Source organism: Colletotrichum scovillei (genome assembly GCF_011075155.1).
Source record: "Colletotrichum scovillei strain TJNH1 chromosome Unknown Contig00006, whole genome shotgun sequence".
NCBI classification, from domain to species: domain Eukaryota; kingdom Fungi; phylum Ascomycota; class Sordariomycetes; order Glomerellales; family Glomerellaceae; genus Colletotrichum; species Colletotrichum scovillei.
The window spans coordinates 5,248,916-5,267,821 of record NW_023336264.1 but is presented as its reverse complement, the minus strand read 5'-3'; the positions used below and the strand labels follow the sequence as shown (position 1 = coordinate 5,267,821).

Sequence of the window (18,906 nt, the reverse complement as noted above, 5' to 3'; positions counted from 1 at the left end):
TGTTCCCTTCTACCTTATGATAAGCAGACTTCAAGCTCAACCTTAAGCCATACACGTCAGCAAATCGACCCCATCCATATCAATACGACAGCAAAACGTCATATCATAGACACAAGCTCAAAGCAACAATGCTACCAACACAGTGTAGCAAAAGTACAATTGCTCTCGATGACGACCTCGGAGTACGCTGGGTAGAGTACATCGAAAGCGGAGGCAATGGCGGTGTTGTATTCGTCGTTGAATTTGGTTGCGTTGCACTCGCTGCAGTGGATTCCCATACCGGGCTCCGGCCACTGTATCTCGTACCCAATGAAGCCCTTGATCTCTCTGGTAGCCATGTCATATGCTGTGAGGTTGAAAGTTGCCGGTAGGGTGAGGGTGTCGTCAGAGGTGTCATTGGCAAAGGGGGCTGGCCCGTGATTGTAGACGAAGTAGCCATCAGAGCCTTGGACGGTACCAAGGTTTTTGAGTGCGTTGAAGAAGACGGGCAGGAAGTTGAGGGGAGTAGCGTTGGTGCCTTGACAATGGGCCGTGACGGTCGAGTTGAGACGGTTCGAAAAAGGGTATGGACTGCAAAAGCCGTCTGTGGTGAAGAGGATACTGCTCAGGAAATGGGCAATGGTGCCGTACCAGATGGCAGGGCGAGGGCTGACCTCGACCTTGACGCTAAGAGTTCTTCCTTCAGCCGAGGGGTTGTTGGTACCACCTGTCGAGGCGGTTCCGTTGTCCGTAGGAACCCATACGCCAGGCAGTCTGGCCCAAGGAGTTGGGCCGTTCTCAAGGTGGTTGCAGATGAAAGCCGAGACGCAGGTAGAGTTGCCGGAAGCGCTCATACTGATAGGGCGTCCGCGATAGGTGTAACACCAGAGAGTGGTACCGCCGTCTTTGGTGCTCATGGCTTTGCTGGCACGCAAGAGCTCTGAGGTGCCGTCTTCGATCCAGGCAGACCAGGTATCGCCGTTTGAAAAGGTTGCAGAGGCACCCTCGTAGTTCCAGGGATATTTGCCGTCATTGTAGGGCATCTCGACAATCATGTCAGGAGGAGCAGGGTCGGTCTCGGCTGGAGTGGACCAGATGGCACCTCTGTACCAATTCATCTGGCGGGACGTTGACCAGGTTAGGTTCTCTGGATTAGAGCCAATGCCGCAGTCAGCCAGAACCAGGTTCTGGTCAGCGTTGGTTTGGGCAAGGCGGTGCAGATTGAAGGGGTTCAGGGAAGACATGACCGTAAAGGCCTTGAGAGTGCGTGAGAAAGTCATCTTGCTGAGGGGGAGAACCAAGGTAAAGACGGACAATAGGACGGAACCAAGAAAAAAAGCGAGGGTTTAAGTTTCGAGGTGATGAGGTTTCGGTCCAAGATTTGTGGTGGTGCTGAGGTGTTGAGGAAGAGACGGAGGAGAATGGATGGAGGTGAGTGATGGGAGATGTACGGCGAGTGACAGAGGCGTTCCAGAAGACCAGCTTGAAGATGGAAGGAGGGTCCAATAAGTTGAAACTTGTTCTTTCCATCTATCAATGTTTGAGCCTTGAAGGTTCTTGCTATGGGAAAGAAGTAGACACGAGTACCTGAGACTCGGCGTGTAAGTGACCACGTTGTGACCGGGTGGTAACTTCCCTCAGAAACCAAGACCTCAGAGCAAGATTAAGAAGGACGGAGAAGGGGAGGTCATACTTCCATTAGAGAAGAAACGGTAACAGTAACTTCGGTACCTTCCTGCCACGATGGGCACAGTCTGTACATGGTGATGCTTCACTTGGGACTGGCAAACTTGAAGCTACAATGGCGCTGACAGAAGCTCGGCCGACTGCAGCAGGAAGGGCAGAGCAGAAGTGACAGCAAGCATTCCTCTCATGGTATTCTCGGAAGACTGAGACTATTGCCTTGGACCTTCTCATCTCAAGGCTTCCATTGTGACTCAGCCTTGTATCTGATCGGGTACAAGGTGGCATTCGGGATGACCCTTTGGCGTCTGACATGGAAACGGCGTGGGCGCCCCATGCACTCCCAAATGATTCCTCGAAGCTTCGTAACACGTGGAATGCCGGGTAGTGCCTTGTTTCATCGGTCGGATTATGGGATGGCATTCGCGACTGGAGTTAAAACAAGGATGGACCTTGACGACTGGGTGATCCCTCTTTCAAGCTGTCCTAGTGCTGTCGAGGGAGGCAGAATCTTCAAAGCACTCCACAGGGTAACAATGATCAAGGACATCATTTCTGAATCCTCGTTTGACCAGCTCCAAACAACATGAACCCTCAGGATGATCCTTTAATGGCGTCGTATTAGGCAGGTGTGTGAGTTGAAAGTTCATAATCAAAGAGTCCGAGGTGTAGAGGTTCAACAAGATGCATAGTCAGCAAACGTCGTTGTCCAATAGAACAGGGTAGATTGCCGGAGATCAGCCACCATCACCACACAGACTCCGCTGAAGCGGTCCGGGGGATGCTACCCAAGCACCAAAGACACCCCCGGGCAAGGCCCAATGGACCCCAAAGACCCCTAAAAATAAAGCCAAGCCGCATTGGGGGTGGAGTGATCTGCACCTTGTACTCCGTACCCTACAGGGAACTTGAAGGGAGCAAATAGTTCGTTGCCTGGGCTTCAATGTACTGCGGTACACTATCTGTAGCTCCCCGCTCCATTCCTCTTTCATCACACGCATCCTCGAACAGACAGACAGAGACAACGCCCACGTCCATGCAGCTCAGCCGCACTGCAGCTCAATCTAGTCTAGTCACCTATTCGCACCTCTCTGCCACCGTTTATTACCTTGCCCAGGTGCTATGCCATCGAAGCCATGTCGCAGAAAAACAACGCCTGGCGCCACGTTCGCTCCCCTCCTCCCCTTTCTCTCTCTCCGCGACCATGTCGTGTCGCCATCGCGAACAACCTTGACGCGGCTATGAACCTTCGTCATCCTGTCTGACGACTGGCTCTTCGAACTATTGCTCTGATCCCCAACAACAACGAGATCCCCGCAGTAGGCTCAGTATCACATACCCCGAGAATCGGACTTCGCCCGTCCGAAACCACCCAACAGTGCTGTTGGTTGTGTCTGCCAATCAGATTGCGACTCTGCCCGAAGTCCTACGAAGGAAACCCCTCCAGCTTCTCGAGGCTCTACGATTCCACATCTCCCCAGAGCGAGAACACTCGTCGCCTCGGGCATCATGGCGGCCCTCCCCTCCGGTTGGGAATGGGACTACGATGGGTCCCGCTGGTTCTACCGCTACAAGCCCAACGGCCATGTCCAATTCCACTTTCCGAAAGAGGGCGACGAGTTCCCAGACTTTGTCGACTGCTTTTCACCAGCCCCCGAGCTTGCCCCCGAGGAGAAGCTTGAGAGCCAACAACAGCTCAAAAGACGAACCACGGCCGATGCCAATCCAACATCAAAGATGCGCGCTACTGGCGGACCCATGTCCGACTTTGGGATGAGTCGAAGTGGTTTTGGAGGACCCATGGGCAATGACGATGACGATAGCGACGGCTTCTTCTTCCAGCCCGAGAACTTCATGTACCTTGGCCCCGGCGCCTACGACGACATCAGTCCGGAAGCTGACGAGGACGATCGCGAGGAGGTATTGGGCAAGCCTGGCGTTGGTGGAAGCGGCGAAGGCAGCAGTACCAAGAACCATGCGATGCTCGATGTTGCTAGTATGAAGTCGGGCGTATCACCGCTACAAAGCGAGACCAACACACCCTCTATCATCAACAGTGTCCCTGTGCAAGGGGCTGAAGCTGTGTCTGAGGCACGCGAAGAGATGACTACTGCAGGGCAGCCTCTCAACGTCAACACTAATACCAACCCGGATCCCAGCCAGGCTCTCCCGCCCTCTCCTGGCGTTCCGCTCCTTGATTCAGTTGAAAAGCATCGGCCTGGATTCTCATCTAATTTCCATAGTCCGCCATGGGATCCAGTAGGAACCATGGCCGAAATGGCAACGGAGCACACGGCGCCAGCTCACATCGAAACCCACCCTGACCCGGTTGAGATGGCCGACACAGCAGTGCTAGCCCCCATCGAGACGAATTTTGCCGACCTAGGTATTGCCGAGTTGCCAGAGCGGACGAGTCCGGCGGAAGCGAAGCCGCTATCTGCTCAGTCAACCCACGATTTGCTGCATCAGACGAACATGAGTGACGCAGCCCTCTACGGCGCTACATTTGGAACCGGATCTAGGCCTCAAAATTCGTCACCCTCTCGGAAATCTACAGCATCTCAGGGACCTCGACGCGATTCAGGAACAGGGATCATGACTCCCGATCACTCTCTGCCAGAGGTGGTGCCTTCGCCGGCGCCGCAACCAACACAAAGCCCCTCACCAACTCCGAGCGGAAGTGGTCCCTTCAACATCAAAAGAAAGCCTTCCAAGTCGGCGGGCAAGCAGACTCAATACCAACCCTATGTACCTGGAGCAGTCAGCAGCATAGCTACAGAGCAATCAAGCACGACTGACTACAAACGCCGAGAACATCGTAATTCCCTTGCTCGGGATGGGTCCCTGATGATGGGACCACGAAACAAGTTCGACCAGACAAGTATGCCCTCTGTTCTCAAGCCTCCTCAGCTGCCGCCCAAAGTTCCCATTGACTCGTCTCAAGCCCCAAGCACTCCCGCCAATCACCAAAAAGCCCCCGGCACAGCCAGTCAAACTTCAGGTCTCGTCACACAGGGGCCTTTGCAACACTTTCCATCAGTTCTGAAGCCAGCAAGAGGACAGCCACAGAGCAGAGCCCCGGAGCCGTCGTCTCCGCAGTCGGCATCTACTGATTGCCCAGGCAAGAAAGGGGCGGGGATGGAAACGCAATACACTCCATTCCAACCAGGTCTCGCAAGCCAGAAGGCACCTTCACCATCTCATCAAAACAACACTCAAGCTTTTGCCTCCCCCGCCACAATCTCGCAGACATCTTCTAGTTGCCAAGGCCCGCATGTTCAACGACCCGAGACGACGCCTATTCAGTCATCGCAAGACCAGTATCGAATGGCTGACCAAAGCGGTCAGCTTCCTGCACCGAACACCCCATCTGCACCCGCCTTCCTTCAGCGTCCGCGAGCCCAGAGTGATATTCGCCAACAACCATCTTCCGTTCAACAACGAACATCGATAGACTACCCCCGCGATAATACGCAAAGACATGACTCTATACCTGACGGGGGACGACCTCGGCAGACGTCGTATGCTTCAAGCGAGGTCTCGTCCCTTGAGCCCCCGACAGGCAGCCAGTCATCGGTTCCCCTCCAAACTCCGTCGCCGTTGGAGAGCGACGGAAGACGCCATTCCTCTGGCTTCTTCCATGGTGCTAACTCGAACTCTTATTCCTCCCAGTCCGGTGCTGGGTTTGGCACCGCAGGTTTGAGGACAGCATCAACTTCTGGTCCCTCTGCTACGCCGACAACAATGGAGAATGCCCGACAGTCCTACAAATTCGCAGAGAGCCAAGCTCCTCCAGCTCGACCAGGGAAGGTTCCAGTATCATCGGTGGCCACGGCTCAGCCTGATCAAGTCATGGAGTCTCAGGCTTCTCGCGAAACTTACACTCCTTCGTCGAATCGCCGTCACTCTCTACCGCCTAGTAGCACGGCGAGCCAAATAGCGCTACCGGTGTCTCAGCAATCGCAGCCAGAAAGATACGAGTTGTCAGATCAGAGTCAAGGCCAAACGAGGCCTCATTTCGACTCGGTGCATTGGGAGACAAGCGGCACCAGTGCTGCTGAGGCTGCTCATGGCATTTCAAGGCCGTATTCAGTGCATCCTATGGGGATGCAATCAGGACAGCCAAGTATTCCAGCCTCAGGAGTCAAGTCCGTGATCACTTCACAACCACCATATCTAACCGATGACAACCGTCGACCCGTGACACTGACAAATCGCCCGTCTCGTCCCACAGTAACTCTTCCTCCCCAACAAGGTCTTGGCCCAATGAGCCCCTCCACGCCTATAAGATCTCCCGGTCACCTACTTCACCCTATTCACGAGCACAATGAGATCGACAGTGTGATGACCTCTGCTCCTAATCCCTCAGGAGGGCGAATCTCTCCAAATACCGGAGGGCGTTCTTCTGAATCGAGTTTCGCTCCCCATCCAGCATACTATCCAGTGGCGAGCAACACCCCACCGGATCAAGCTACAGTCAATATTGCAGGACTACCTCAGACGAGCGCAATGCGCCCCGGATCAACCCCGCCCGTCATGCAACATTCGGCAAACGGAAAAGAAAAGGGAGGCTGGCTTTCCAAGTTCAAGAAGGGAGGCTCTAGTAAGTCCGGTGTCCTTCAGAAAGCGCCGCCGCCACCACAAGGTATCCCGATAGCTCAACAGCCGATGCAAGGTGCACCTCCTCCGCCAGTTTCAATGTCGGGAAACCTTATGGCTGCCGGCTTATCAAAAGATCCTAGGGAAAGCCAACAAGCAATGCCAGTCCTGTCTGGACAACCAAGCAATGTGCCCAACGCCCAATATACGCCATTTGCCCCGTCAAGCAGGCCAGAATCTTCGTGTAACCAGGCCTTCACTCCAAACACTAGCAGTCTTCAGCAAGCCCCAGTTCGCCAGAATTTCCCGGTTCAACGCAACGCGTCTCTACCTGCAGGGCTAGCGTCTCAGCCTATCTCTCAAGCTCAAGGACACTACATGGCCGGAGAACAGGTTCAACAACGTTCAGCCAGCGTGCCACCTGGAGGCTTGGTACTACCTTCAGGTTCACCCATGGACCATATGGACAATCTCTCAGACGCTGCTTCTGTTTCGACAATGGACGTATCTGAAGCTCAAGCACAGCCAGTACTAAGGCCGCAGCTTGTCACAGTTGAGCGGCATGCTGTTCAGCCAAATCGAGAGCAACCCGTACCGCAAAGTGTCGGCCACACCACTCCATCGGCCCGGCCGACTGCCGAGAGGCGTCCTCTTGATTCCAAGGCGCTTGCAGACGGCGAACTGACTGTCCCGCCTCTATTCTCGAAGCCTCAGCCAAAGACTACCGTCAGCGCCGTTCCAGTAGATCAAGCTCCTGTTGCTCAGAATAAGTGGGCGAAGAAAGCTGCTGTGGACTACTCTGGGGATGACTGGGGCGATGATCCATGGGACTATCAGTAGACACGTAGATGAGACTCAATCATGCTATTATGACTGGCCTATATCAGCTACAAGAGTCTTATCTGAATGACAATATCTAGATTTAAACAATCTGTACATGTAGATACCACAACGTTTCGGTCTCAAGTACTCGGACCAAACCGTAATTACTGCCATCGTATTCACATGAATTTCAAAGGATTCTCGCCATGAGCAGTGAAAGAAGCAGAGCCAAGCCCGAGTACACTACCTGAGACTACCATCGGCAAGGGAAAGATATCAAAGTAAGCTACGATGGAAGATTGATGTCCGGCTGGTGCTTGTCCTATGGCTCGGGATTAAACTATACTCTGAAGAACACCATCCTAACCTCTAATTCACATTCCGACACCTTGATCTGGTGCCTCCCCTCCATCCCTGATCAAGCCTCCAACTCCCCCACATCGTAAGATCAGTGTGCGCCATCATGGCAATCTGGGAATCGTCCTCATTGGCGCAGACTTCGCCCACTTCTTTGTACACACGTTGGCTCTGCGCGTCCCAAGACTTTGATGTGAAGATGCTTGGAATGAACAGCGTCAATGACACAGGACACACTAAAGATGTCTCTACGAATGCCATCATCTTTGTGGCATATTACATTAGTAAGACCCTGAGGCCCAAATTCTCTCAATCGACTCTGCCGCTAATCCACCCCCTCGGCTGTGTAATGATGCTGGTATTGTATGCGTTGAGTATCTTTGCAACGGAGCATTGAATGCTATACTACTGGAGGGAGAAATGGAGGATAGTGAGACTGGAAGCTGCGGGGGCAGATGTCCGAGTATACTTGGACACGGCACTGGCTGTCACAACTTAATGAACAGCGAGAATGTGTATTTCCGTTATATTTCGCAAAAGGAATTAAAGCACAGATGTGGATGAAGACTTGCGAACTCCTACGATGCTTTGTCGGCTTTGACGAGTGATGCGGTGTTGACTTGTCAATGACAATGCGTCCTCAAAGACTTTGTCTCACTGTTTGAACAACCTTTGTTGATGGAATCATCGCCTTTAGTGAATGACCAACGAGGTAGAGACCTCGGCCATTGTGACATTATTCAAGGTCGGGAACAAAAAGAGGCCTTTGTAATCTCGATGGCATTGTTTTGGAAACTGCCAGCTTTGAGTTCAACACTGTCGATTGACCCTCAAGCCTCCGTGGCTATCGTTGGGAGAATACTTATTTCGTCTTCATCCTTTCCAACGTTGATTGAATTACAACACCATCATTATACCAGCACAGCCGATTACCAACACTACCAACAGACAAAGTTTAGTATACCCCAAATCCCAACAAACATACCCACAAACTTGATATCTACTAAGTTGACTACAGCAATGGCGCCACCGTTCCTTAGCCGTCCCGAGATTCAACGCCTCGTTTCAGACTTTTTGGTAGATTTCTACAATCGCGAAGACGTCGAAAACTGGGAAGATGTACAAAGAGCGACTATCGACGCCATGGGAGATATTATCGTCCAGCTTGCTCGGGCGCAAGCAGAAGGTACACACCCCTCTCCGGACCCGATGGACTTGGACGATGGTGGGGCTGTACAACCCGAGGAACCAGATTCAGATGACACTTCGGACCCAGATGACTTTGTGAGAGACGACATTCCTCCCCAAGCACTCAGAAAGAACTCCAGCTCCTCAGACTCGGACTTTGAGGGCTCTGGGAAGAAGAATCCCCGCAGCGGTAAAGGAGCTATCAAGACTAAAGATACTCCCCGAAAGGACACCAAGGTAAAGTCTGACCGTGTTGCGAGCCTCGAGGCCCGCAAGACGAACAAATGTGTGTTGGGATGTGGCTTGGGCTACACGACGACGGACCGCCTCAAGAGAGTAAGTTGCTTTTTGCTTCCCCTTTGATTTACAATTCCTTGAGGACAGATCAGCTAACAGCTTTGACAGCATTACAAATCTCACCATCCCGGTTGGGAGACCGCAGTTGTGGCTGCTGGCCAGACCATCTTTGCCAATCAGCGCGGCTACAAGAAGTGAGAAAACATGAGAGGGGGCATTATTTTTCGATATCAGAGGTTTGTTGTCTGCATGGTTTTGCTGACAAGAGTACAGAAAGGGGGTTCTTAGTTTTTGTCTGACTTGGATTTTCAATGTCCGGGTTTCAGGTCTTGGGCGCTGAGTTGAGGAGAAAGAGTGTGATATCAAGCAGGATAGCGTGAGTCAAAATTGAGTCAGGGGGAGTTGAGTGGTTGATATGTCAAGACACCCCATAAAGCTCGCTGTTCAATCCTAGTCCTTAACGTGCCTCGCGTAGATAAAAGATCGACGATCCTTTTGACTTTGTTTGCTACTCTTCTGTAATCCTCGCCGGCACCCGGCGTTGCGGTTGCGCCAAGGCATGTCCCGCCGTAAGGGGGCTACCGCACCACTCAGGTGAGTGCGCGTAAACTGTCCCTATCACTGACAGCTTCCTAGACACATTCTAACTCTAGTAGACGCCTTCGACCAGGGCCAATGTGACAAGGTGATGTTGGACCATTCAGACGTCCGATAGCTACGGAGAATTTCATGGGTGACGGCGGCGTCTATTCGTCCATGCCATCCCACCGGCCCGTTGAAACAGACCGTCAAAGTTCAAGGGATGTCCCGCTAGCTTGCCTGATGACAGGACCACCGGTTCATCTTAGACTCGGGGGCTAATGGGCTTGGCCCACCTTCAGACGTCAAGTCGGCGTTCGGCAGTCAAAGTCGATGTCGGACTCCTGCCGGCGGCATGGCGAAGTATAAGGTGATGAAAACGCCGGCGCTACGTGAGCTGTCACAGTCCAGTGCGTTATTCTTCCATCTTCCGCGGGTCGTAACAACTCAGTCCATTCTTTTTCTTCAGCACTTTGGCAAATCTGCCTTTCCGTTCCTTAGTCCATTTCTCACCCAACATGCGGTGCTCTACTTTCCTCGCCCTGGCTGCATCAGCCTCCGGCGCGTCCGCTCATTACTTCTTCCCCCACCTCATCGTCAACGGCAACTTCACCGGCTACAACGAATACGTCCGCGACAACAGCGCGGGCTACATGCCCTTCAAGAACGGCTACGACAGCACCGACCTCCGATGCCGTACCGGTTCCATGGAACACGCCGCCACTACGGGCGTCTACAAAGTCAAGGCGGGCGACGAAGTGGGCTTCGGCCTCAACTTTGGCGGCACGATTCAGCACCCGGGTCCCATGCAGGCCTACCTCTCCAAAGCACCGGGCGACGTTCGCGAGTACGACGGTTCCGGCGACTGGTTCAAGATCTATGAGCTCGGGCCAAAGTCCTTTTCAAGCGAGGGTATCGAATGGGGCGTCACCAACGTCGGCAACTTTACGTTCAAGTTGCCCGAGGAGACGCCTGCTGGGCAGTACCTCATGCGAATCGAGCACATTGGCGTTCATGGAGCTGGTGACTTTGGTGGTGCGGAGTTCTACTTCAACTGCGCGCAGATCGAAGTTGAGAGCGACAGTACCGCCGTCCCCGGCCCGACTGTCAAGATTCCGGGATTGTACGACGGCCACGAGCCCGGTATCGAGTTCTACATGTACCGTCCGTGGATCGTCAACTTCACGATGCCCGGGCCGGCTAGATGGCCCCAGCCTCTTGTGGAGAACGTCACCGCACAAGGTGTCAGTGTGGCTCCGACAGCTACCCCTTGGACACTCCCGGCAGTCACGTCCACAATTAGGGGACAGGATATTTCGTCCTCAGCGGCGGCAGTCGTGCCCACGAGCCTTGCCTCCGCAGCAGTGCCCTCTGCCAACACGACGTACTCGTACACCCCTACAACCGCGATTGGCGCAAGTGAATCAGCGGCTTCCAAAAGTGAGATTAGCGAGTTGGTGGTGCCAACCGTTAGCTCCGCTGCGACTTTGAGTGCAACGGCTGCGCCTTTGACCACCACTTCCAAGAAGTCTCGATGCCCACCACGAAGCACTGTGATCAGCACGATTTACGTTACTGCAAGTGCTTAAATCAAAGCTCAGAGAGTTGAGTGTCTTCTTCTAGAATCAACTCTTTATATCTGTGATGACACATGAGTCATGCGATGCTGGGAGTTGCAAAAGACGAAGTGCCTTCTGCAACTTACATGTAGTTGCCGCATTGTCAAACGTAAACACCGGGGTCAATACCATGCCTGGGCACGCTGCAATGGCGTTGAAGGCCAAACCTTGAAAGTCAGGCTAGAGCTTGTTTTCTATTCACTTCTGACTGTATTATTATACTTTTTAAATCAAATATGAAACCCTTGGCCAGGTACCCAGATGCTATAGATGAGCAGCAGCATGACCCTATCCGGAACTGGTAACTTTAGTGAGAAATGGCAGAAGCCTCTTGGACTTCGAGGTGCCTTGAGGTAGTCAGCACAGGGCCGTCGCCTAGATCTCCGTACCCAGGGTCGAATGAGGTGCCTAAGTATCCAAATTTGAGTCCATGAAGTCCCCACTATCTTCCTAGATATCTTAAGCTCAAAGCAATAGCAGAAATGTCAGTGTGTATGAGACAAGAACTAGCATGGGACACGGCACGGGATCTTGATATCTCAAAGAATCAAAGACCTACGAGTGAAGCCTGGCTAGTCGCCGGCAGTCAGGAATTGAAGTTTGCAACATTTCTCACGCGGCATTTGCGCTTCATGCCTGCCTGAGGTGAGATACGGCGCGCATTGCTCTTGCAGGAATGAATTGGAGAAGAATGATCAACCACCGAAGCAACAGCCGCCCGGAGTCGAAGCCAGGCACGAGTGTGTTATTGCCCACCATATCGCAAGGCAGATGATGGTCCTTCCACACGTAAAAGTCCAATGCCTTTCTGCAAAATTATGTGCCTGCTAAGCCAAATACTCTTTCATTCGTGACGCAATGGCACCTCCACCTCCCTTTCCTGGGCAGCCTGCCTTGCTCTTGACCTCTACCTACTTGCCCAGAGATCTGGAAACCACCGCCGCCCGGCATAGGACCAGAAGGTCCTATCTTCAGGTTACCTACGGAAAAGAGGCCTGCCAGCTTCCCACTCGGCGAAAGATGTATGCCTATCCTGCTTTCCACTTAAGTAGAGTAAGGTACGCAACGCAACATCCGTCTTCCTTAGGCCTGTTGAGGAGATCCTTCCAGGTTTGTAAAAAAAGACATGATTGAAATATCTTACCCCAGCATCTTGCCCCGATTTTGGCCACATGGTGATTTGACGTGAAACAGGGAGACGAATCCACTGTGCCCAGCCATCAAGTTTCAGCGATTCAGCTAAGATAATTCCCGTAAAATGGTCCTGAGGATCGTCACCTCGTCCTTTGCAGCTCTCGAGTGAAAGTCCTCCAAGCACTTACTCAACGAATAGTGTGTTGCCACCTCAACCTACCTGCATGAAATCGTGATCGTGCCTGCAAGCAAGCGCGTACTTCCTTTGGGGCCTCTCCGTCTGTGTAAGAGAGAAACAGCATGCAGCCTCACATCCTCTTTCTCGCAATGATCATTTGAACCAAGTATTAGAGCAAGAGTGGATGACGCCTGTGTGGAAGAGTGAAAGCCTTTAAACCTCTTCGTGCCCCCGTCCACCCCGTTTCTGTTTCTTCATCTCTTCTGCCGCCGATTCTTCTTCTCTCAACTTTCCGTCTCTTTTCCTCCGACTATCCCCCAACTTTCCCCCGACTATTCCGAAACAATACTCACACGATGGCACGCAACAACAGAAGCAAGAGCTCGCCTATCCGGACCTACCTCCAACATACGATCAGCAGCGGCGCCAAGACGCGTGCTGCCCCTCCGCGCCCCGACCCCAGCCCCAACCCCGACTCCGACTCCGACCACGGCCCCTGCCCCAGCCCCGACCGCAATCTCTGCCGCGAGCCCGCCGATGCCTCCGCCGACTGCCCCGGCCCCTGCCACTGCCAGCAGCAGCAGCAGCAGCAGCAGCAGCAGAAGAAGTAGCAGCAGCAACAACAGCAACACCAACAGCAGCAGCAGGCCAGCAGCAGCCCCAGCAGCACCAACACCAACAGCACCAGCACCAGCGGCAGCAGCAACGGCAGCAACAGCAGCAGTAACCCTCCCCGAGGCGGAGCGGGAGGCCATGCGGGTGGCTTGGGAGTCGTGGGCTGGCATGGCGGCCGGATTGGTGAGCGTGGGGTACTCTTTTTGAGCTGTTTGTGTTCTTGCTGTTTGCCTCCACGATGGTCTGCGTGCGGCCGGCCTATCGGCCAAAAAGCCGGAAATGAATGAGAACTTTACTTTCTGATTGCCCTGGGTTGAACTGTCTTGAACTTTTGGTCGTGAAGTCTGAAGAACCTCTATCCTGAACTGCTAGTCCTATCATTTACGCTGCCGAAGTCGCCTTCTCGCGGCATGCGCAGTCCACTAGCCGCTACACCCGTAAGATACTTATCCAGGTACCGACTGATTGTCAAGATGTTTGTTTCAAAGTGCTCAAGATAGTTTCAAACTCTGAAAACGATCGGGGCCCAATCTACGTTTTGACACCTTGACAGCCTGAGTACAGGGTCACTCAGAAGTTAAGCGTTATGCCTTTCTCCGAAGACCCTGATAGTTTGACGAAACGAACAGGTGACGGGTCACTTGAGCCCTGATGGGCGCCGTCTAAACTCACATATATCTTACGTATTTGGGTATTTATGGTCAACATATCCCCAACATCTTGTTGCTATTCTTAGTACCGCAGCTCGCACACTGAAGAACCGTCTCGCCTTGACGGATTTACCTATTCATTCACAGGTTCACAAACGGAACATGGCTTTATTTGTACTCGTAGCGGCAATGCCGCATCTCATTCGGTCTAATAGATCGTACAGAGAAATTGCAGCTCGACGGAAAGACAACCGTCCAGAAACAAATCCCTTCCAAGAGGCTCAAGCTGAATCGCAAGACTTGTCTTCAGCTCCACACACAAAAGCCAACGCATGTAAAGCGTCACTACAAGTATCGGACTCGAACGCCAAAGTTGCGCAGCCTGTTGATAGGCTGAAAAAAGACCCGGCCCAACCTCCAGTCTTGAGCCGCTTTCTTCGATGGATTAAAGGTTACCCGAGTCACCCCATGAAGGAGAAGTCGGACTTAGGACCAGGTCTCGATTACGCCTTGCCACTCAATCTGCATCTGGCCATCGCTAAACACCTCACTATGGCCGAACGCGTGGCCTTGGCATTGACGAGCAAGAGAATGCTGGCAATCATGTCAAATGAGCAGTTTTGGCTAAATCGGGGGTCTAGTGAACGTCTGGATCTGTTGAAGCTACTAGAGAGGGACGCCATCAACACACGCAGAGAGATTCTTTGTTTGCCCTGTCAGGTTTTCCATGATCCCTTCTTATCGGTTCCACCAGTCGATCCCGACTCAAGTTGGGCGCCGACCGAATTAGATCGCCCCTGCGTTAAAGCAGTCTCAGAGGACCAGCACCAGAGATTCTCGTCTCCCTACCTTCCACATGAATTTCATTTCAATATGGTCAAGGCCTTCCTGCATTCGAAACGCCATAAAACGGGCTTCTTTGAATCAATACTCCCTGTCCTGGAAAAGTCTACTATTTGTCGTTACTGCTATAAAAGAGAGGAAGCCAACGTCCAACAAGGCTTTGAATGTAGGGTGTCAAGCGAAGGGGATTTGCTGATGAAGACAACCACGAGACTCTTTGCGTGCCGCGACCCAAACCAGACGAGGGATAAGGTTCGATTCGTCGTTGATATTCTCAAACGAGCCGAGTTTACAACTTGCTGCAAACACGTTGACTGGGTAGAAACATACCCCTTCATATTCGACTACGATGGACTCCTTACCGATGAAAGCAAACTTCACGCATACCGCGCTTCGAAAGGGTATGGATACGATCCGGCGAAGAAAATTCGCGACATTTGGGATCCAGCCGTCAAACCGCGATATGGACCCAAGAACCACATATCGATCACGCACTGCCAGTTTTGTTATACGAACTACGAGTACGAATGGAAGGACACCGAGGACGGAAGTCGCATTGTTTTTCTCATCTCGTACAAAAATCTAGGCAAGGGTATGGATACGAATGATCCCAAGTGGTCGTCGCATTTCGACGACCATATCCCTGATGCAAAAGCCGAGCCTCGCAGATCCCACTACGACGGGTTCACTCGGCGGCCTCACTATGCTTGGCAGGAGAAAGCTGATGAGGCACCGTGGGACCCAGATTATTGAGTTCCTTCCAGCTACCTTAGCGAGTTACCATGCTGGGTTATTGGGGCCTCAAAAAGGCCAGAGGCGACCTCCCGCTAGCAAGTTACTCACCACATGTCAATCGATTAAGCGATTGCTTGTCATCATACCGTTTTACAAAGAACATTGAGGTTCGGGTCGGAGGAAACACAATCGGAGCCGACAGGAGTTCGGAAGTCCATCTAGACGTGGGGTGAAGGTACTGGTGAAGGCTGTCTGCTGGAATTCTGAGATTATGTTGGCGCTTTAGATTGAATCAATGATTTCTCAGTTGAGAAACCGCTGAACAAATGTCCCACCAAATCCGAGCATGAGATTGATGATGTCAAGACTTCCCTAATCATCCCAAGTCGACCCCTGTGACAGTTGGATGTGGCTGAAATTAAGGTGTGGCGTCAGCGGATTTCAAAGCACGCGATAACCCCCCGCATGCACGCGATAGCGAAACAGTTATCAATTAGTAAGAGCCCGAGAGCCGCGACTTACCTTCATCAACATTAACGACACCATCACGGGTACCAACCGCAGAACCAGGTAGTGTCACCATCTTCGCGTTGGAACCATGGCAGCACAAAAAGACTTGGAAAGCCAGCCGCAGCAGTCGGACGAGCGGACCCCGCTCCTGGGGACATCCGCCGAGGCCGGATCAAGCCAACAGCCGGGAGACCATCGGAACGACGATAACGGAGCCACCGAAGGCATTCAGGATCCGGAGCAGGTGCCCCTCATCACGGGCCAGGATGGAGAGGAAAAGAAAGAGAGGACGACTAGCTGGTGGTTATGGCGGGCGTTCTGGGCAGTTCTCGCCGTGTTCGTCCTGGCTGTCTTTATCAAAGGCTGGACTGATGCCAAAGACACCAATGTGAGTCGGTCGGACAATGGGTCAAGTAAATCAATAACTGACTCATTATCCCTCAGTTTGACCTCAAAGCAGCTCTTATGAGAGCTCTAGGTGGTGGCTTGAGTGGCGCCGCGGCTATGGTCCTACAAGTTTTGACACTCATGGTAAGTACATCAGAGAGATAGGCGGAAGTCGATGCTTCATTGCCAGTGAGTAAGGACGTTACTAATCGCGAATTATCTTCAGCCCATCCGAACTATCATGAACTACCAGTATCGCTTTGGTTCTGGCTTCAGGGAGGCAACTCGCACTCTCTATGAAGATGGAGGAGTGCGCAGGTACTACCAGGGAATTGGAGCCGCACTGATCCAGGGTATGTAGCATATGGACCCTTTCTTAATGACACCAATATGTCAGAGTTGTGCTCACACACCGGTGAACAGGACCGGTCTCCCGCTTCGGCGACACTGCCGCTAACGCAGGTATCCTTGCCCTCCTCGAGTCGAATTCGTTCTTGAATCAGCTCCCTACCCTCATCAAGACCATCTTTGCCTCCCTCTGGTAAGCTTTTAAGACCTTCATTTTATTCACGCGACCGAAAAGCCATCATTAGGATGTATGCTAATATAGAGTGACTTTGAAGTGCTGCTGCCTTCCGCATGATCTTGACTCCCATCGATACCTTGAAGACGACGTTGCAGGCCCAGGGAGCGAAGGGTACCGCTATTTTGAGACAGCGCGTCAAGACGAATGGCATCGGTAGCTTGTGGTGGGGAGCTTTTGCGACTGCCGCCGCCACATTTGTCGGCCACTACCCTTGGTTTGGAACCGTCAGTTCAAGACTTTTTCTACACTGCAGGCGCAAGTCAAAACTAACGATCGTTGGTAGTACAACTACCTTTCCGCCAACATTCCCGAACCAGACAAGAGTGACATCTTCGTGTGGCTTCTGCGTCTTGCTTTCATTGGATTCTGCGCCTCCGTCATCTCTGATTCTGTTTCCAACTCGTTGAGAGTGGTAAAGACCTACAGACAAGTCAACGACACGCAGATTTCATACTGTACGTCAACGCTTCTCCTGACGAAACGTATCAAACATTCTCCATGTGCTTGTCATACTGACCAAAACCTTTCCTAAATTGCAGCCCAAGCCGCAAAGATCGTCATACAAAGAGAAGGCTTCCTCGGCTTCCTCGGACGTGGCCTCAAGACCCGAATTTTGGCCAACGGTCTTCAAGGGATATTGTTCTCTATCCTTTGGAAATTGTTCCTCGATCTGTGAGTCACACGCCGACTGCCCCATTGCAATACAGTCCTAACTCTGAATAGTTGGGAGAAGAAAACACACTCTTAGTGTTCATCACGTTGGACCCTTGCTGGACAGCCCTGAACAAGGTAAGGGGGGAATTTGAGAGCCATCTAGCTCTCTGCGAGCAATCATTATAGAGAAGGAACGAAGATTGCCCTGAAGAGGTAACATAGATGGGCATTGTCATAATTTGAGTATGAGAGTTGTATTTACATGGAGTCTTAAGTGTTCATTGACATTGGTGCGGAGCTCATCCGATTACTCCTGCCTCAGGTGTCAGCTGCTTCTTGCTATCCGGCAGTCCGACCAGCAAATTCGACCCTAACAGCTTGAGCTGGCCCACATGGGGCCTCCGGTGTAGAAAAAGACGGAAAAAGGAGAGTGTCTCTCGCGAAAACTGCTCCAATCAAGTATTACCTCGCATAGTATCTGGGTAAGCGGTGCTGGTGTCCGTCCCAAGAAAGTTCAGCCAGTCCATGATCTTATGCATCAACCCCTCCTCCAACTTTGTGTTACCAATGACGTGGTAATTTGTTGTCAGATGGAGAGACAGATGTGAGTGGCCGCTTCGTACCGCAAAGAAAATCAGCCTAGAGCCAAGACATATGTATGTCTGACCTGAGACTATGATTGAACCGACGGGCCCGAAGGACCTGATTTATACCCGAGAATCTGGTTGAAACTAGAATGTACGGCAAGGGTGATCGACAGTCTCCTGGTCCTTGAAAATATCTTCCACTTCTGAACGCCTTCGGAAGCACGTTTCGGCAAGTATATGCGCCCATTTACTTTGGAAAATTCAGCCCATGCATGACTTGTGTCACAGTGAGGAAAGTGCGGATAGAGGTTCCGTTCATTCCTGTCGTATCACAAGCACGTATTCCATCACTTGGGCTTGCGTCCTCAAAGATGATTCCGTTTGTCGTCGTTATCGAACGAGCTCGACCCGCTTATGCGGAGAGTGGTGGCAATCAGGATATTTACTTCACTCGAGCCTTGATTGGAAGGTACGCAGTCATTAGTCCCGACTTGTAGCTTGGTGGCACATACAGCCGGGATTTGGAGCGAGCTACTTGACACATAACGTTTGTGGTCAACTCTGCGAAGTAAATCAAGAGCTGTGGTTTTTTTATTCTAGAGATGCCATATCCTTGCTAGTCGCTTTGTCTGCATGCTATGAGGCGCCTCTAGCTTGATTCCAGTGTAACCCAAGCCGGCTCCGATATGCGAATAAAGTCGGGAGTGCCTCGAGGGAGACATCAGGCAGCTTTTTCGGATTTTGTTCCGGAGACTAAGGTGATCAACTGGAGCTGAGAAGCTTGTCTTCAATTAGATACAGTGGCTTTTTCTTCTCGGATGTCCCGTTCAGAGGCGCAAGATAAAGTAAGTCGTACTGGAGCCGGAGCCGCTTCATGATCTCCTGTGCCTACCAGGTTTGAATC

At 52.2% G+C, this 18,906-nt stretch overlaps 5 protein-coding genes across 5 annotated transcripts; 4 read left to right on the top strand and 1 right to left on the bottom strand.

The window, feature by feature from the left end:
• Positions 1–131: 131 nt before the first annotated feature.
• HER10_EVM0006377 (uncharacterized protein) lies at positions 132–1,259 on the bottom strand (the record flags this gene model as incomplete). The annotated part of the gene is made up of 1 exon (XM_035475963.1): positions 132–1,259. The coding sequence occupies one exon, from the start codon at positions 1,257–1,259 to the stop codon at positions 132–134; it is 1,128 nt and encodes a 375-aa protein (XP_035332757.1).
• A 1,563-nt stretch (positions 1,260–2,822) lies between these two features.
• On the top strand, positions 2,823–7,317 carry HER10_EVM0002209 (uncharacterized protein). The gene has a single exon (XM_035471930.1). The coding sequence runs from the start codon at positions 3,172–3,174 to the stop codon at positions 7,099–7,101; it is 3,930 nt and encodes a 1,309-aa protein (XP_035332253.1). The 5' UTR covers positions 2,823–3,171; the 3' UTR covers positions 7,102–7,317.
• A 1,143-nt stretch (positions 7,318–8,460) lies between these two features.
• HER10_EVM0005982 (uncharacterized protein) lies at positions 8,461–9,123 on the top strand (the record flags this gene model as incomplete). Its single annotated transcript, XM_035475580.1, has 2 exons — positions 8,461–8,964; positions 9,034–9,123. 2 exons carry the CDS (start codon positions 8,461–8,463, stop codon positions 9,121–9,123), a joined length of 594 nt encoding a protein of 197 aa, XP_035332708.1.
• Positions 9,124–9,924: 801 nt separating this feature from the next.
• On the top strand, positions 9,925–11,492 carry HER10_EVM0007000 (cellulose-growth-specific protein). Its single transcript, XM_035476567.1, has one exon. The coding sequence runs from the start codon at positions 10,023–10,025 to the stop codon at positions 11,091–11,093; it is 1,071 nt and encodes a 356-aa protein (XP_035332824.1). The 5' UTR covers positions 9,925–10,022; the 3' UTR covers positions 11,094–11,492.
• Positions 11,493–15,788: 4,296 nt separating this feature from the next.
• Positions 15,789–17,684, top strand: HER10_EVM0007833 (uncharacterized protein). The gene is made up of 8 exons (XM_035477376.1): positions 15,789–16,176; positions 16,233–16,319; positions 16,402–16,528; positions 16,599–16,716; positions 16,799–16,985; positions 17,045–17,216; positions 17,301–17,433; positions 17,485–17,684. The coding sequence occupies exons 1-8, from the start codon at positions 15,877–15,879 to the stop codon at positions 17,507–17,509; spliced, it is 1,149 nt and encodes a 382-aa protein (XP_035332933.1). The 5' UTR covers positions 15,789–15,876; the 3' UTR covers positions 17,510–17,684.
• Positions 17,685–18,906: the final 1,222 nt, after the last annotated feature.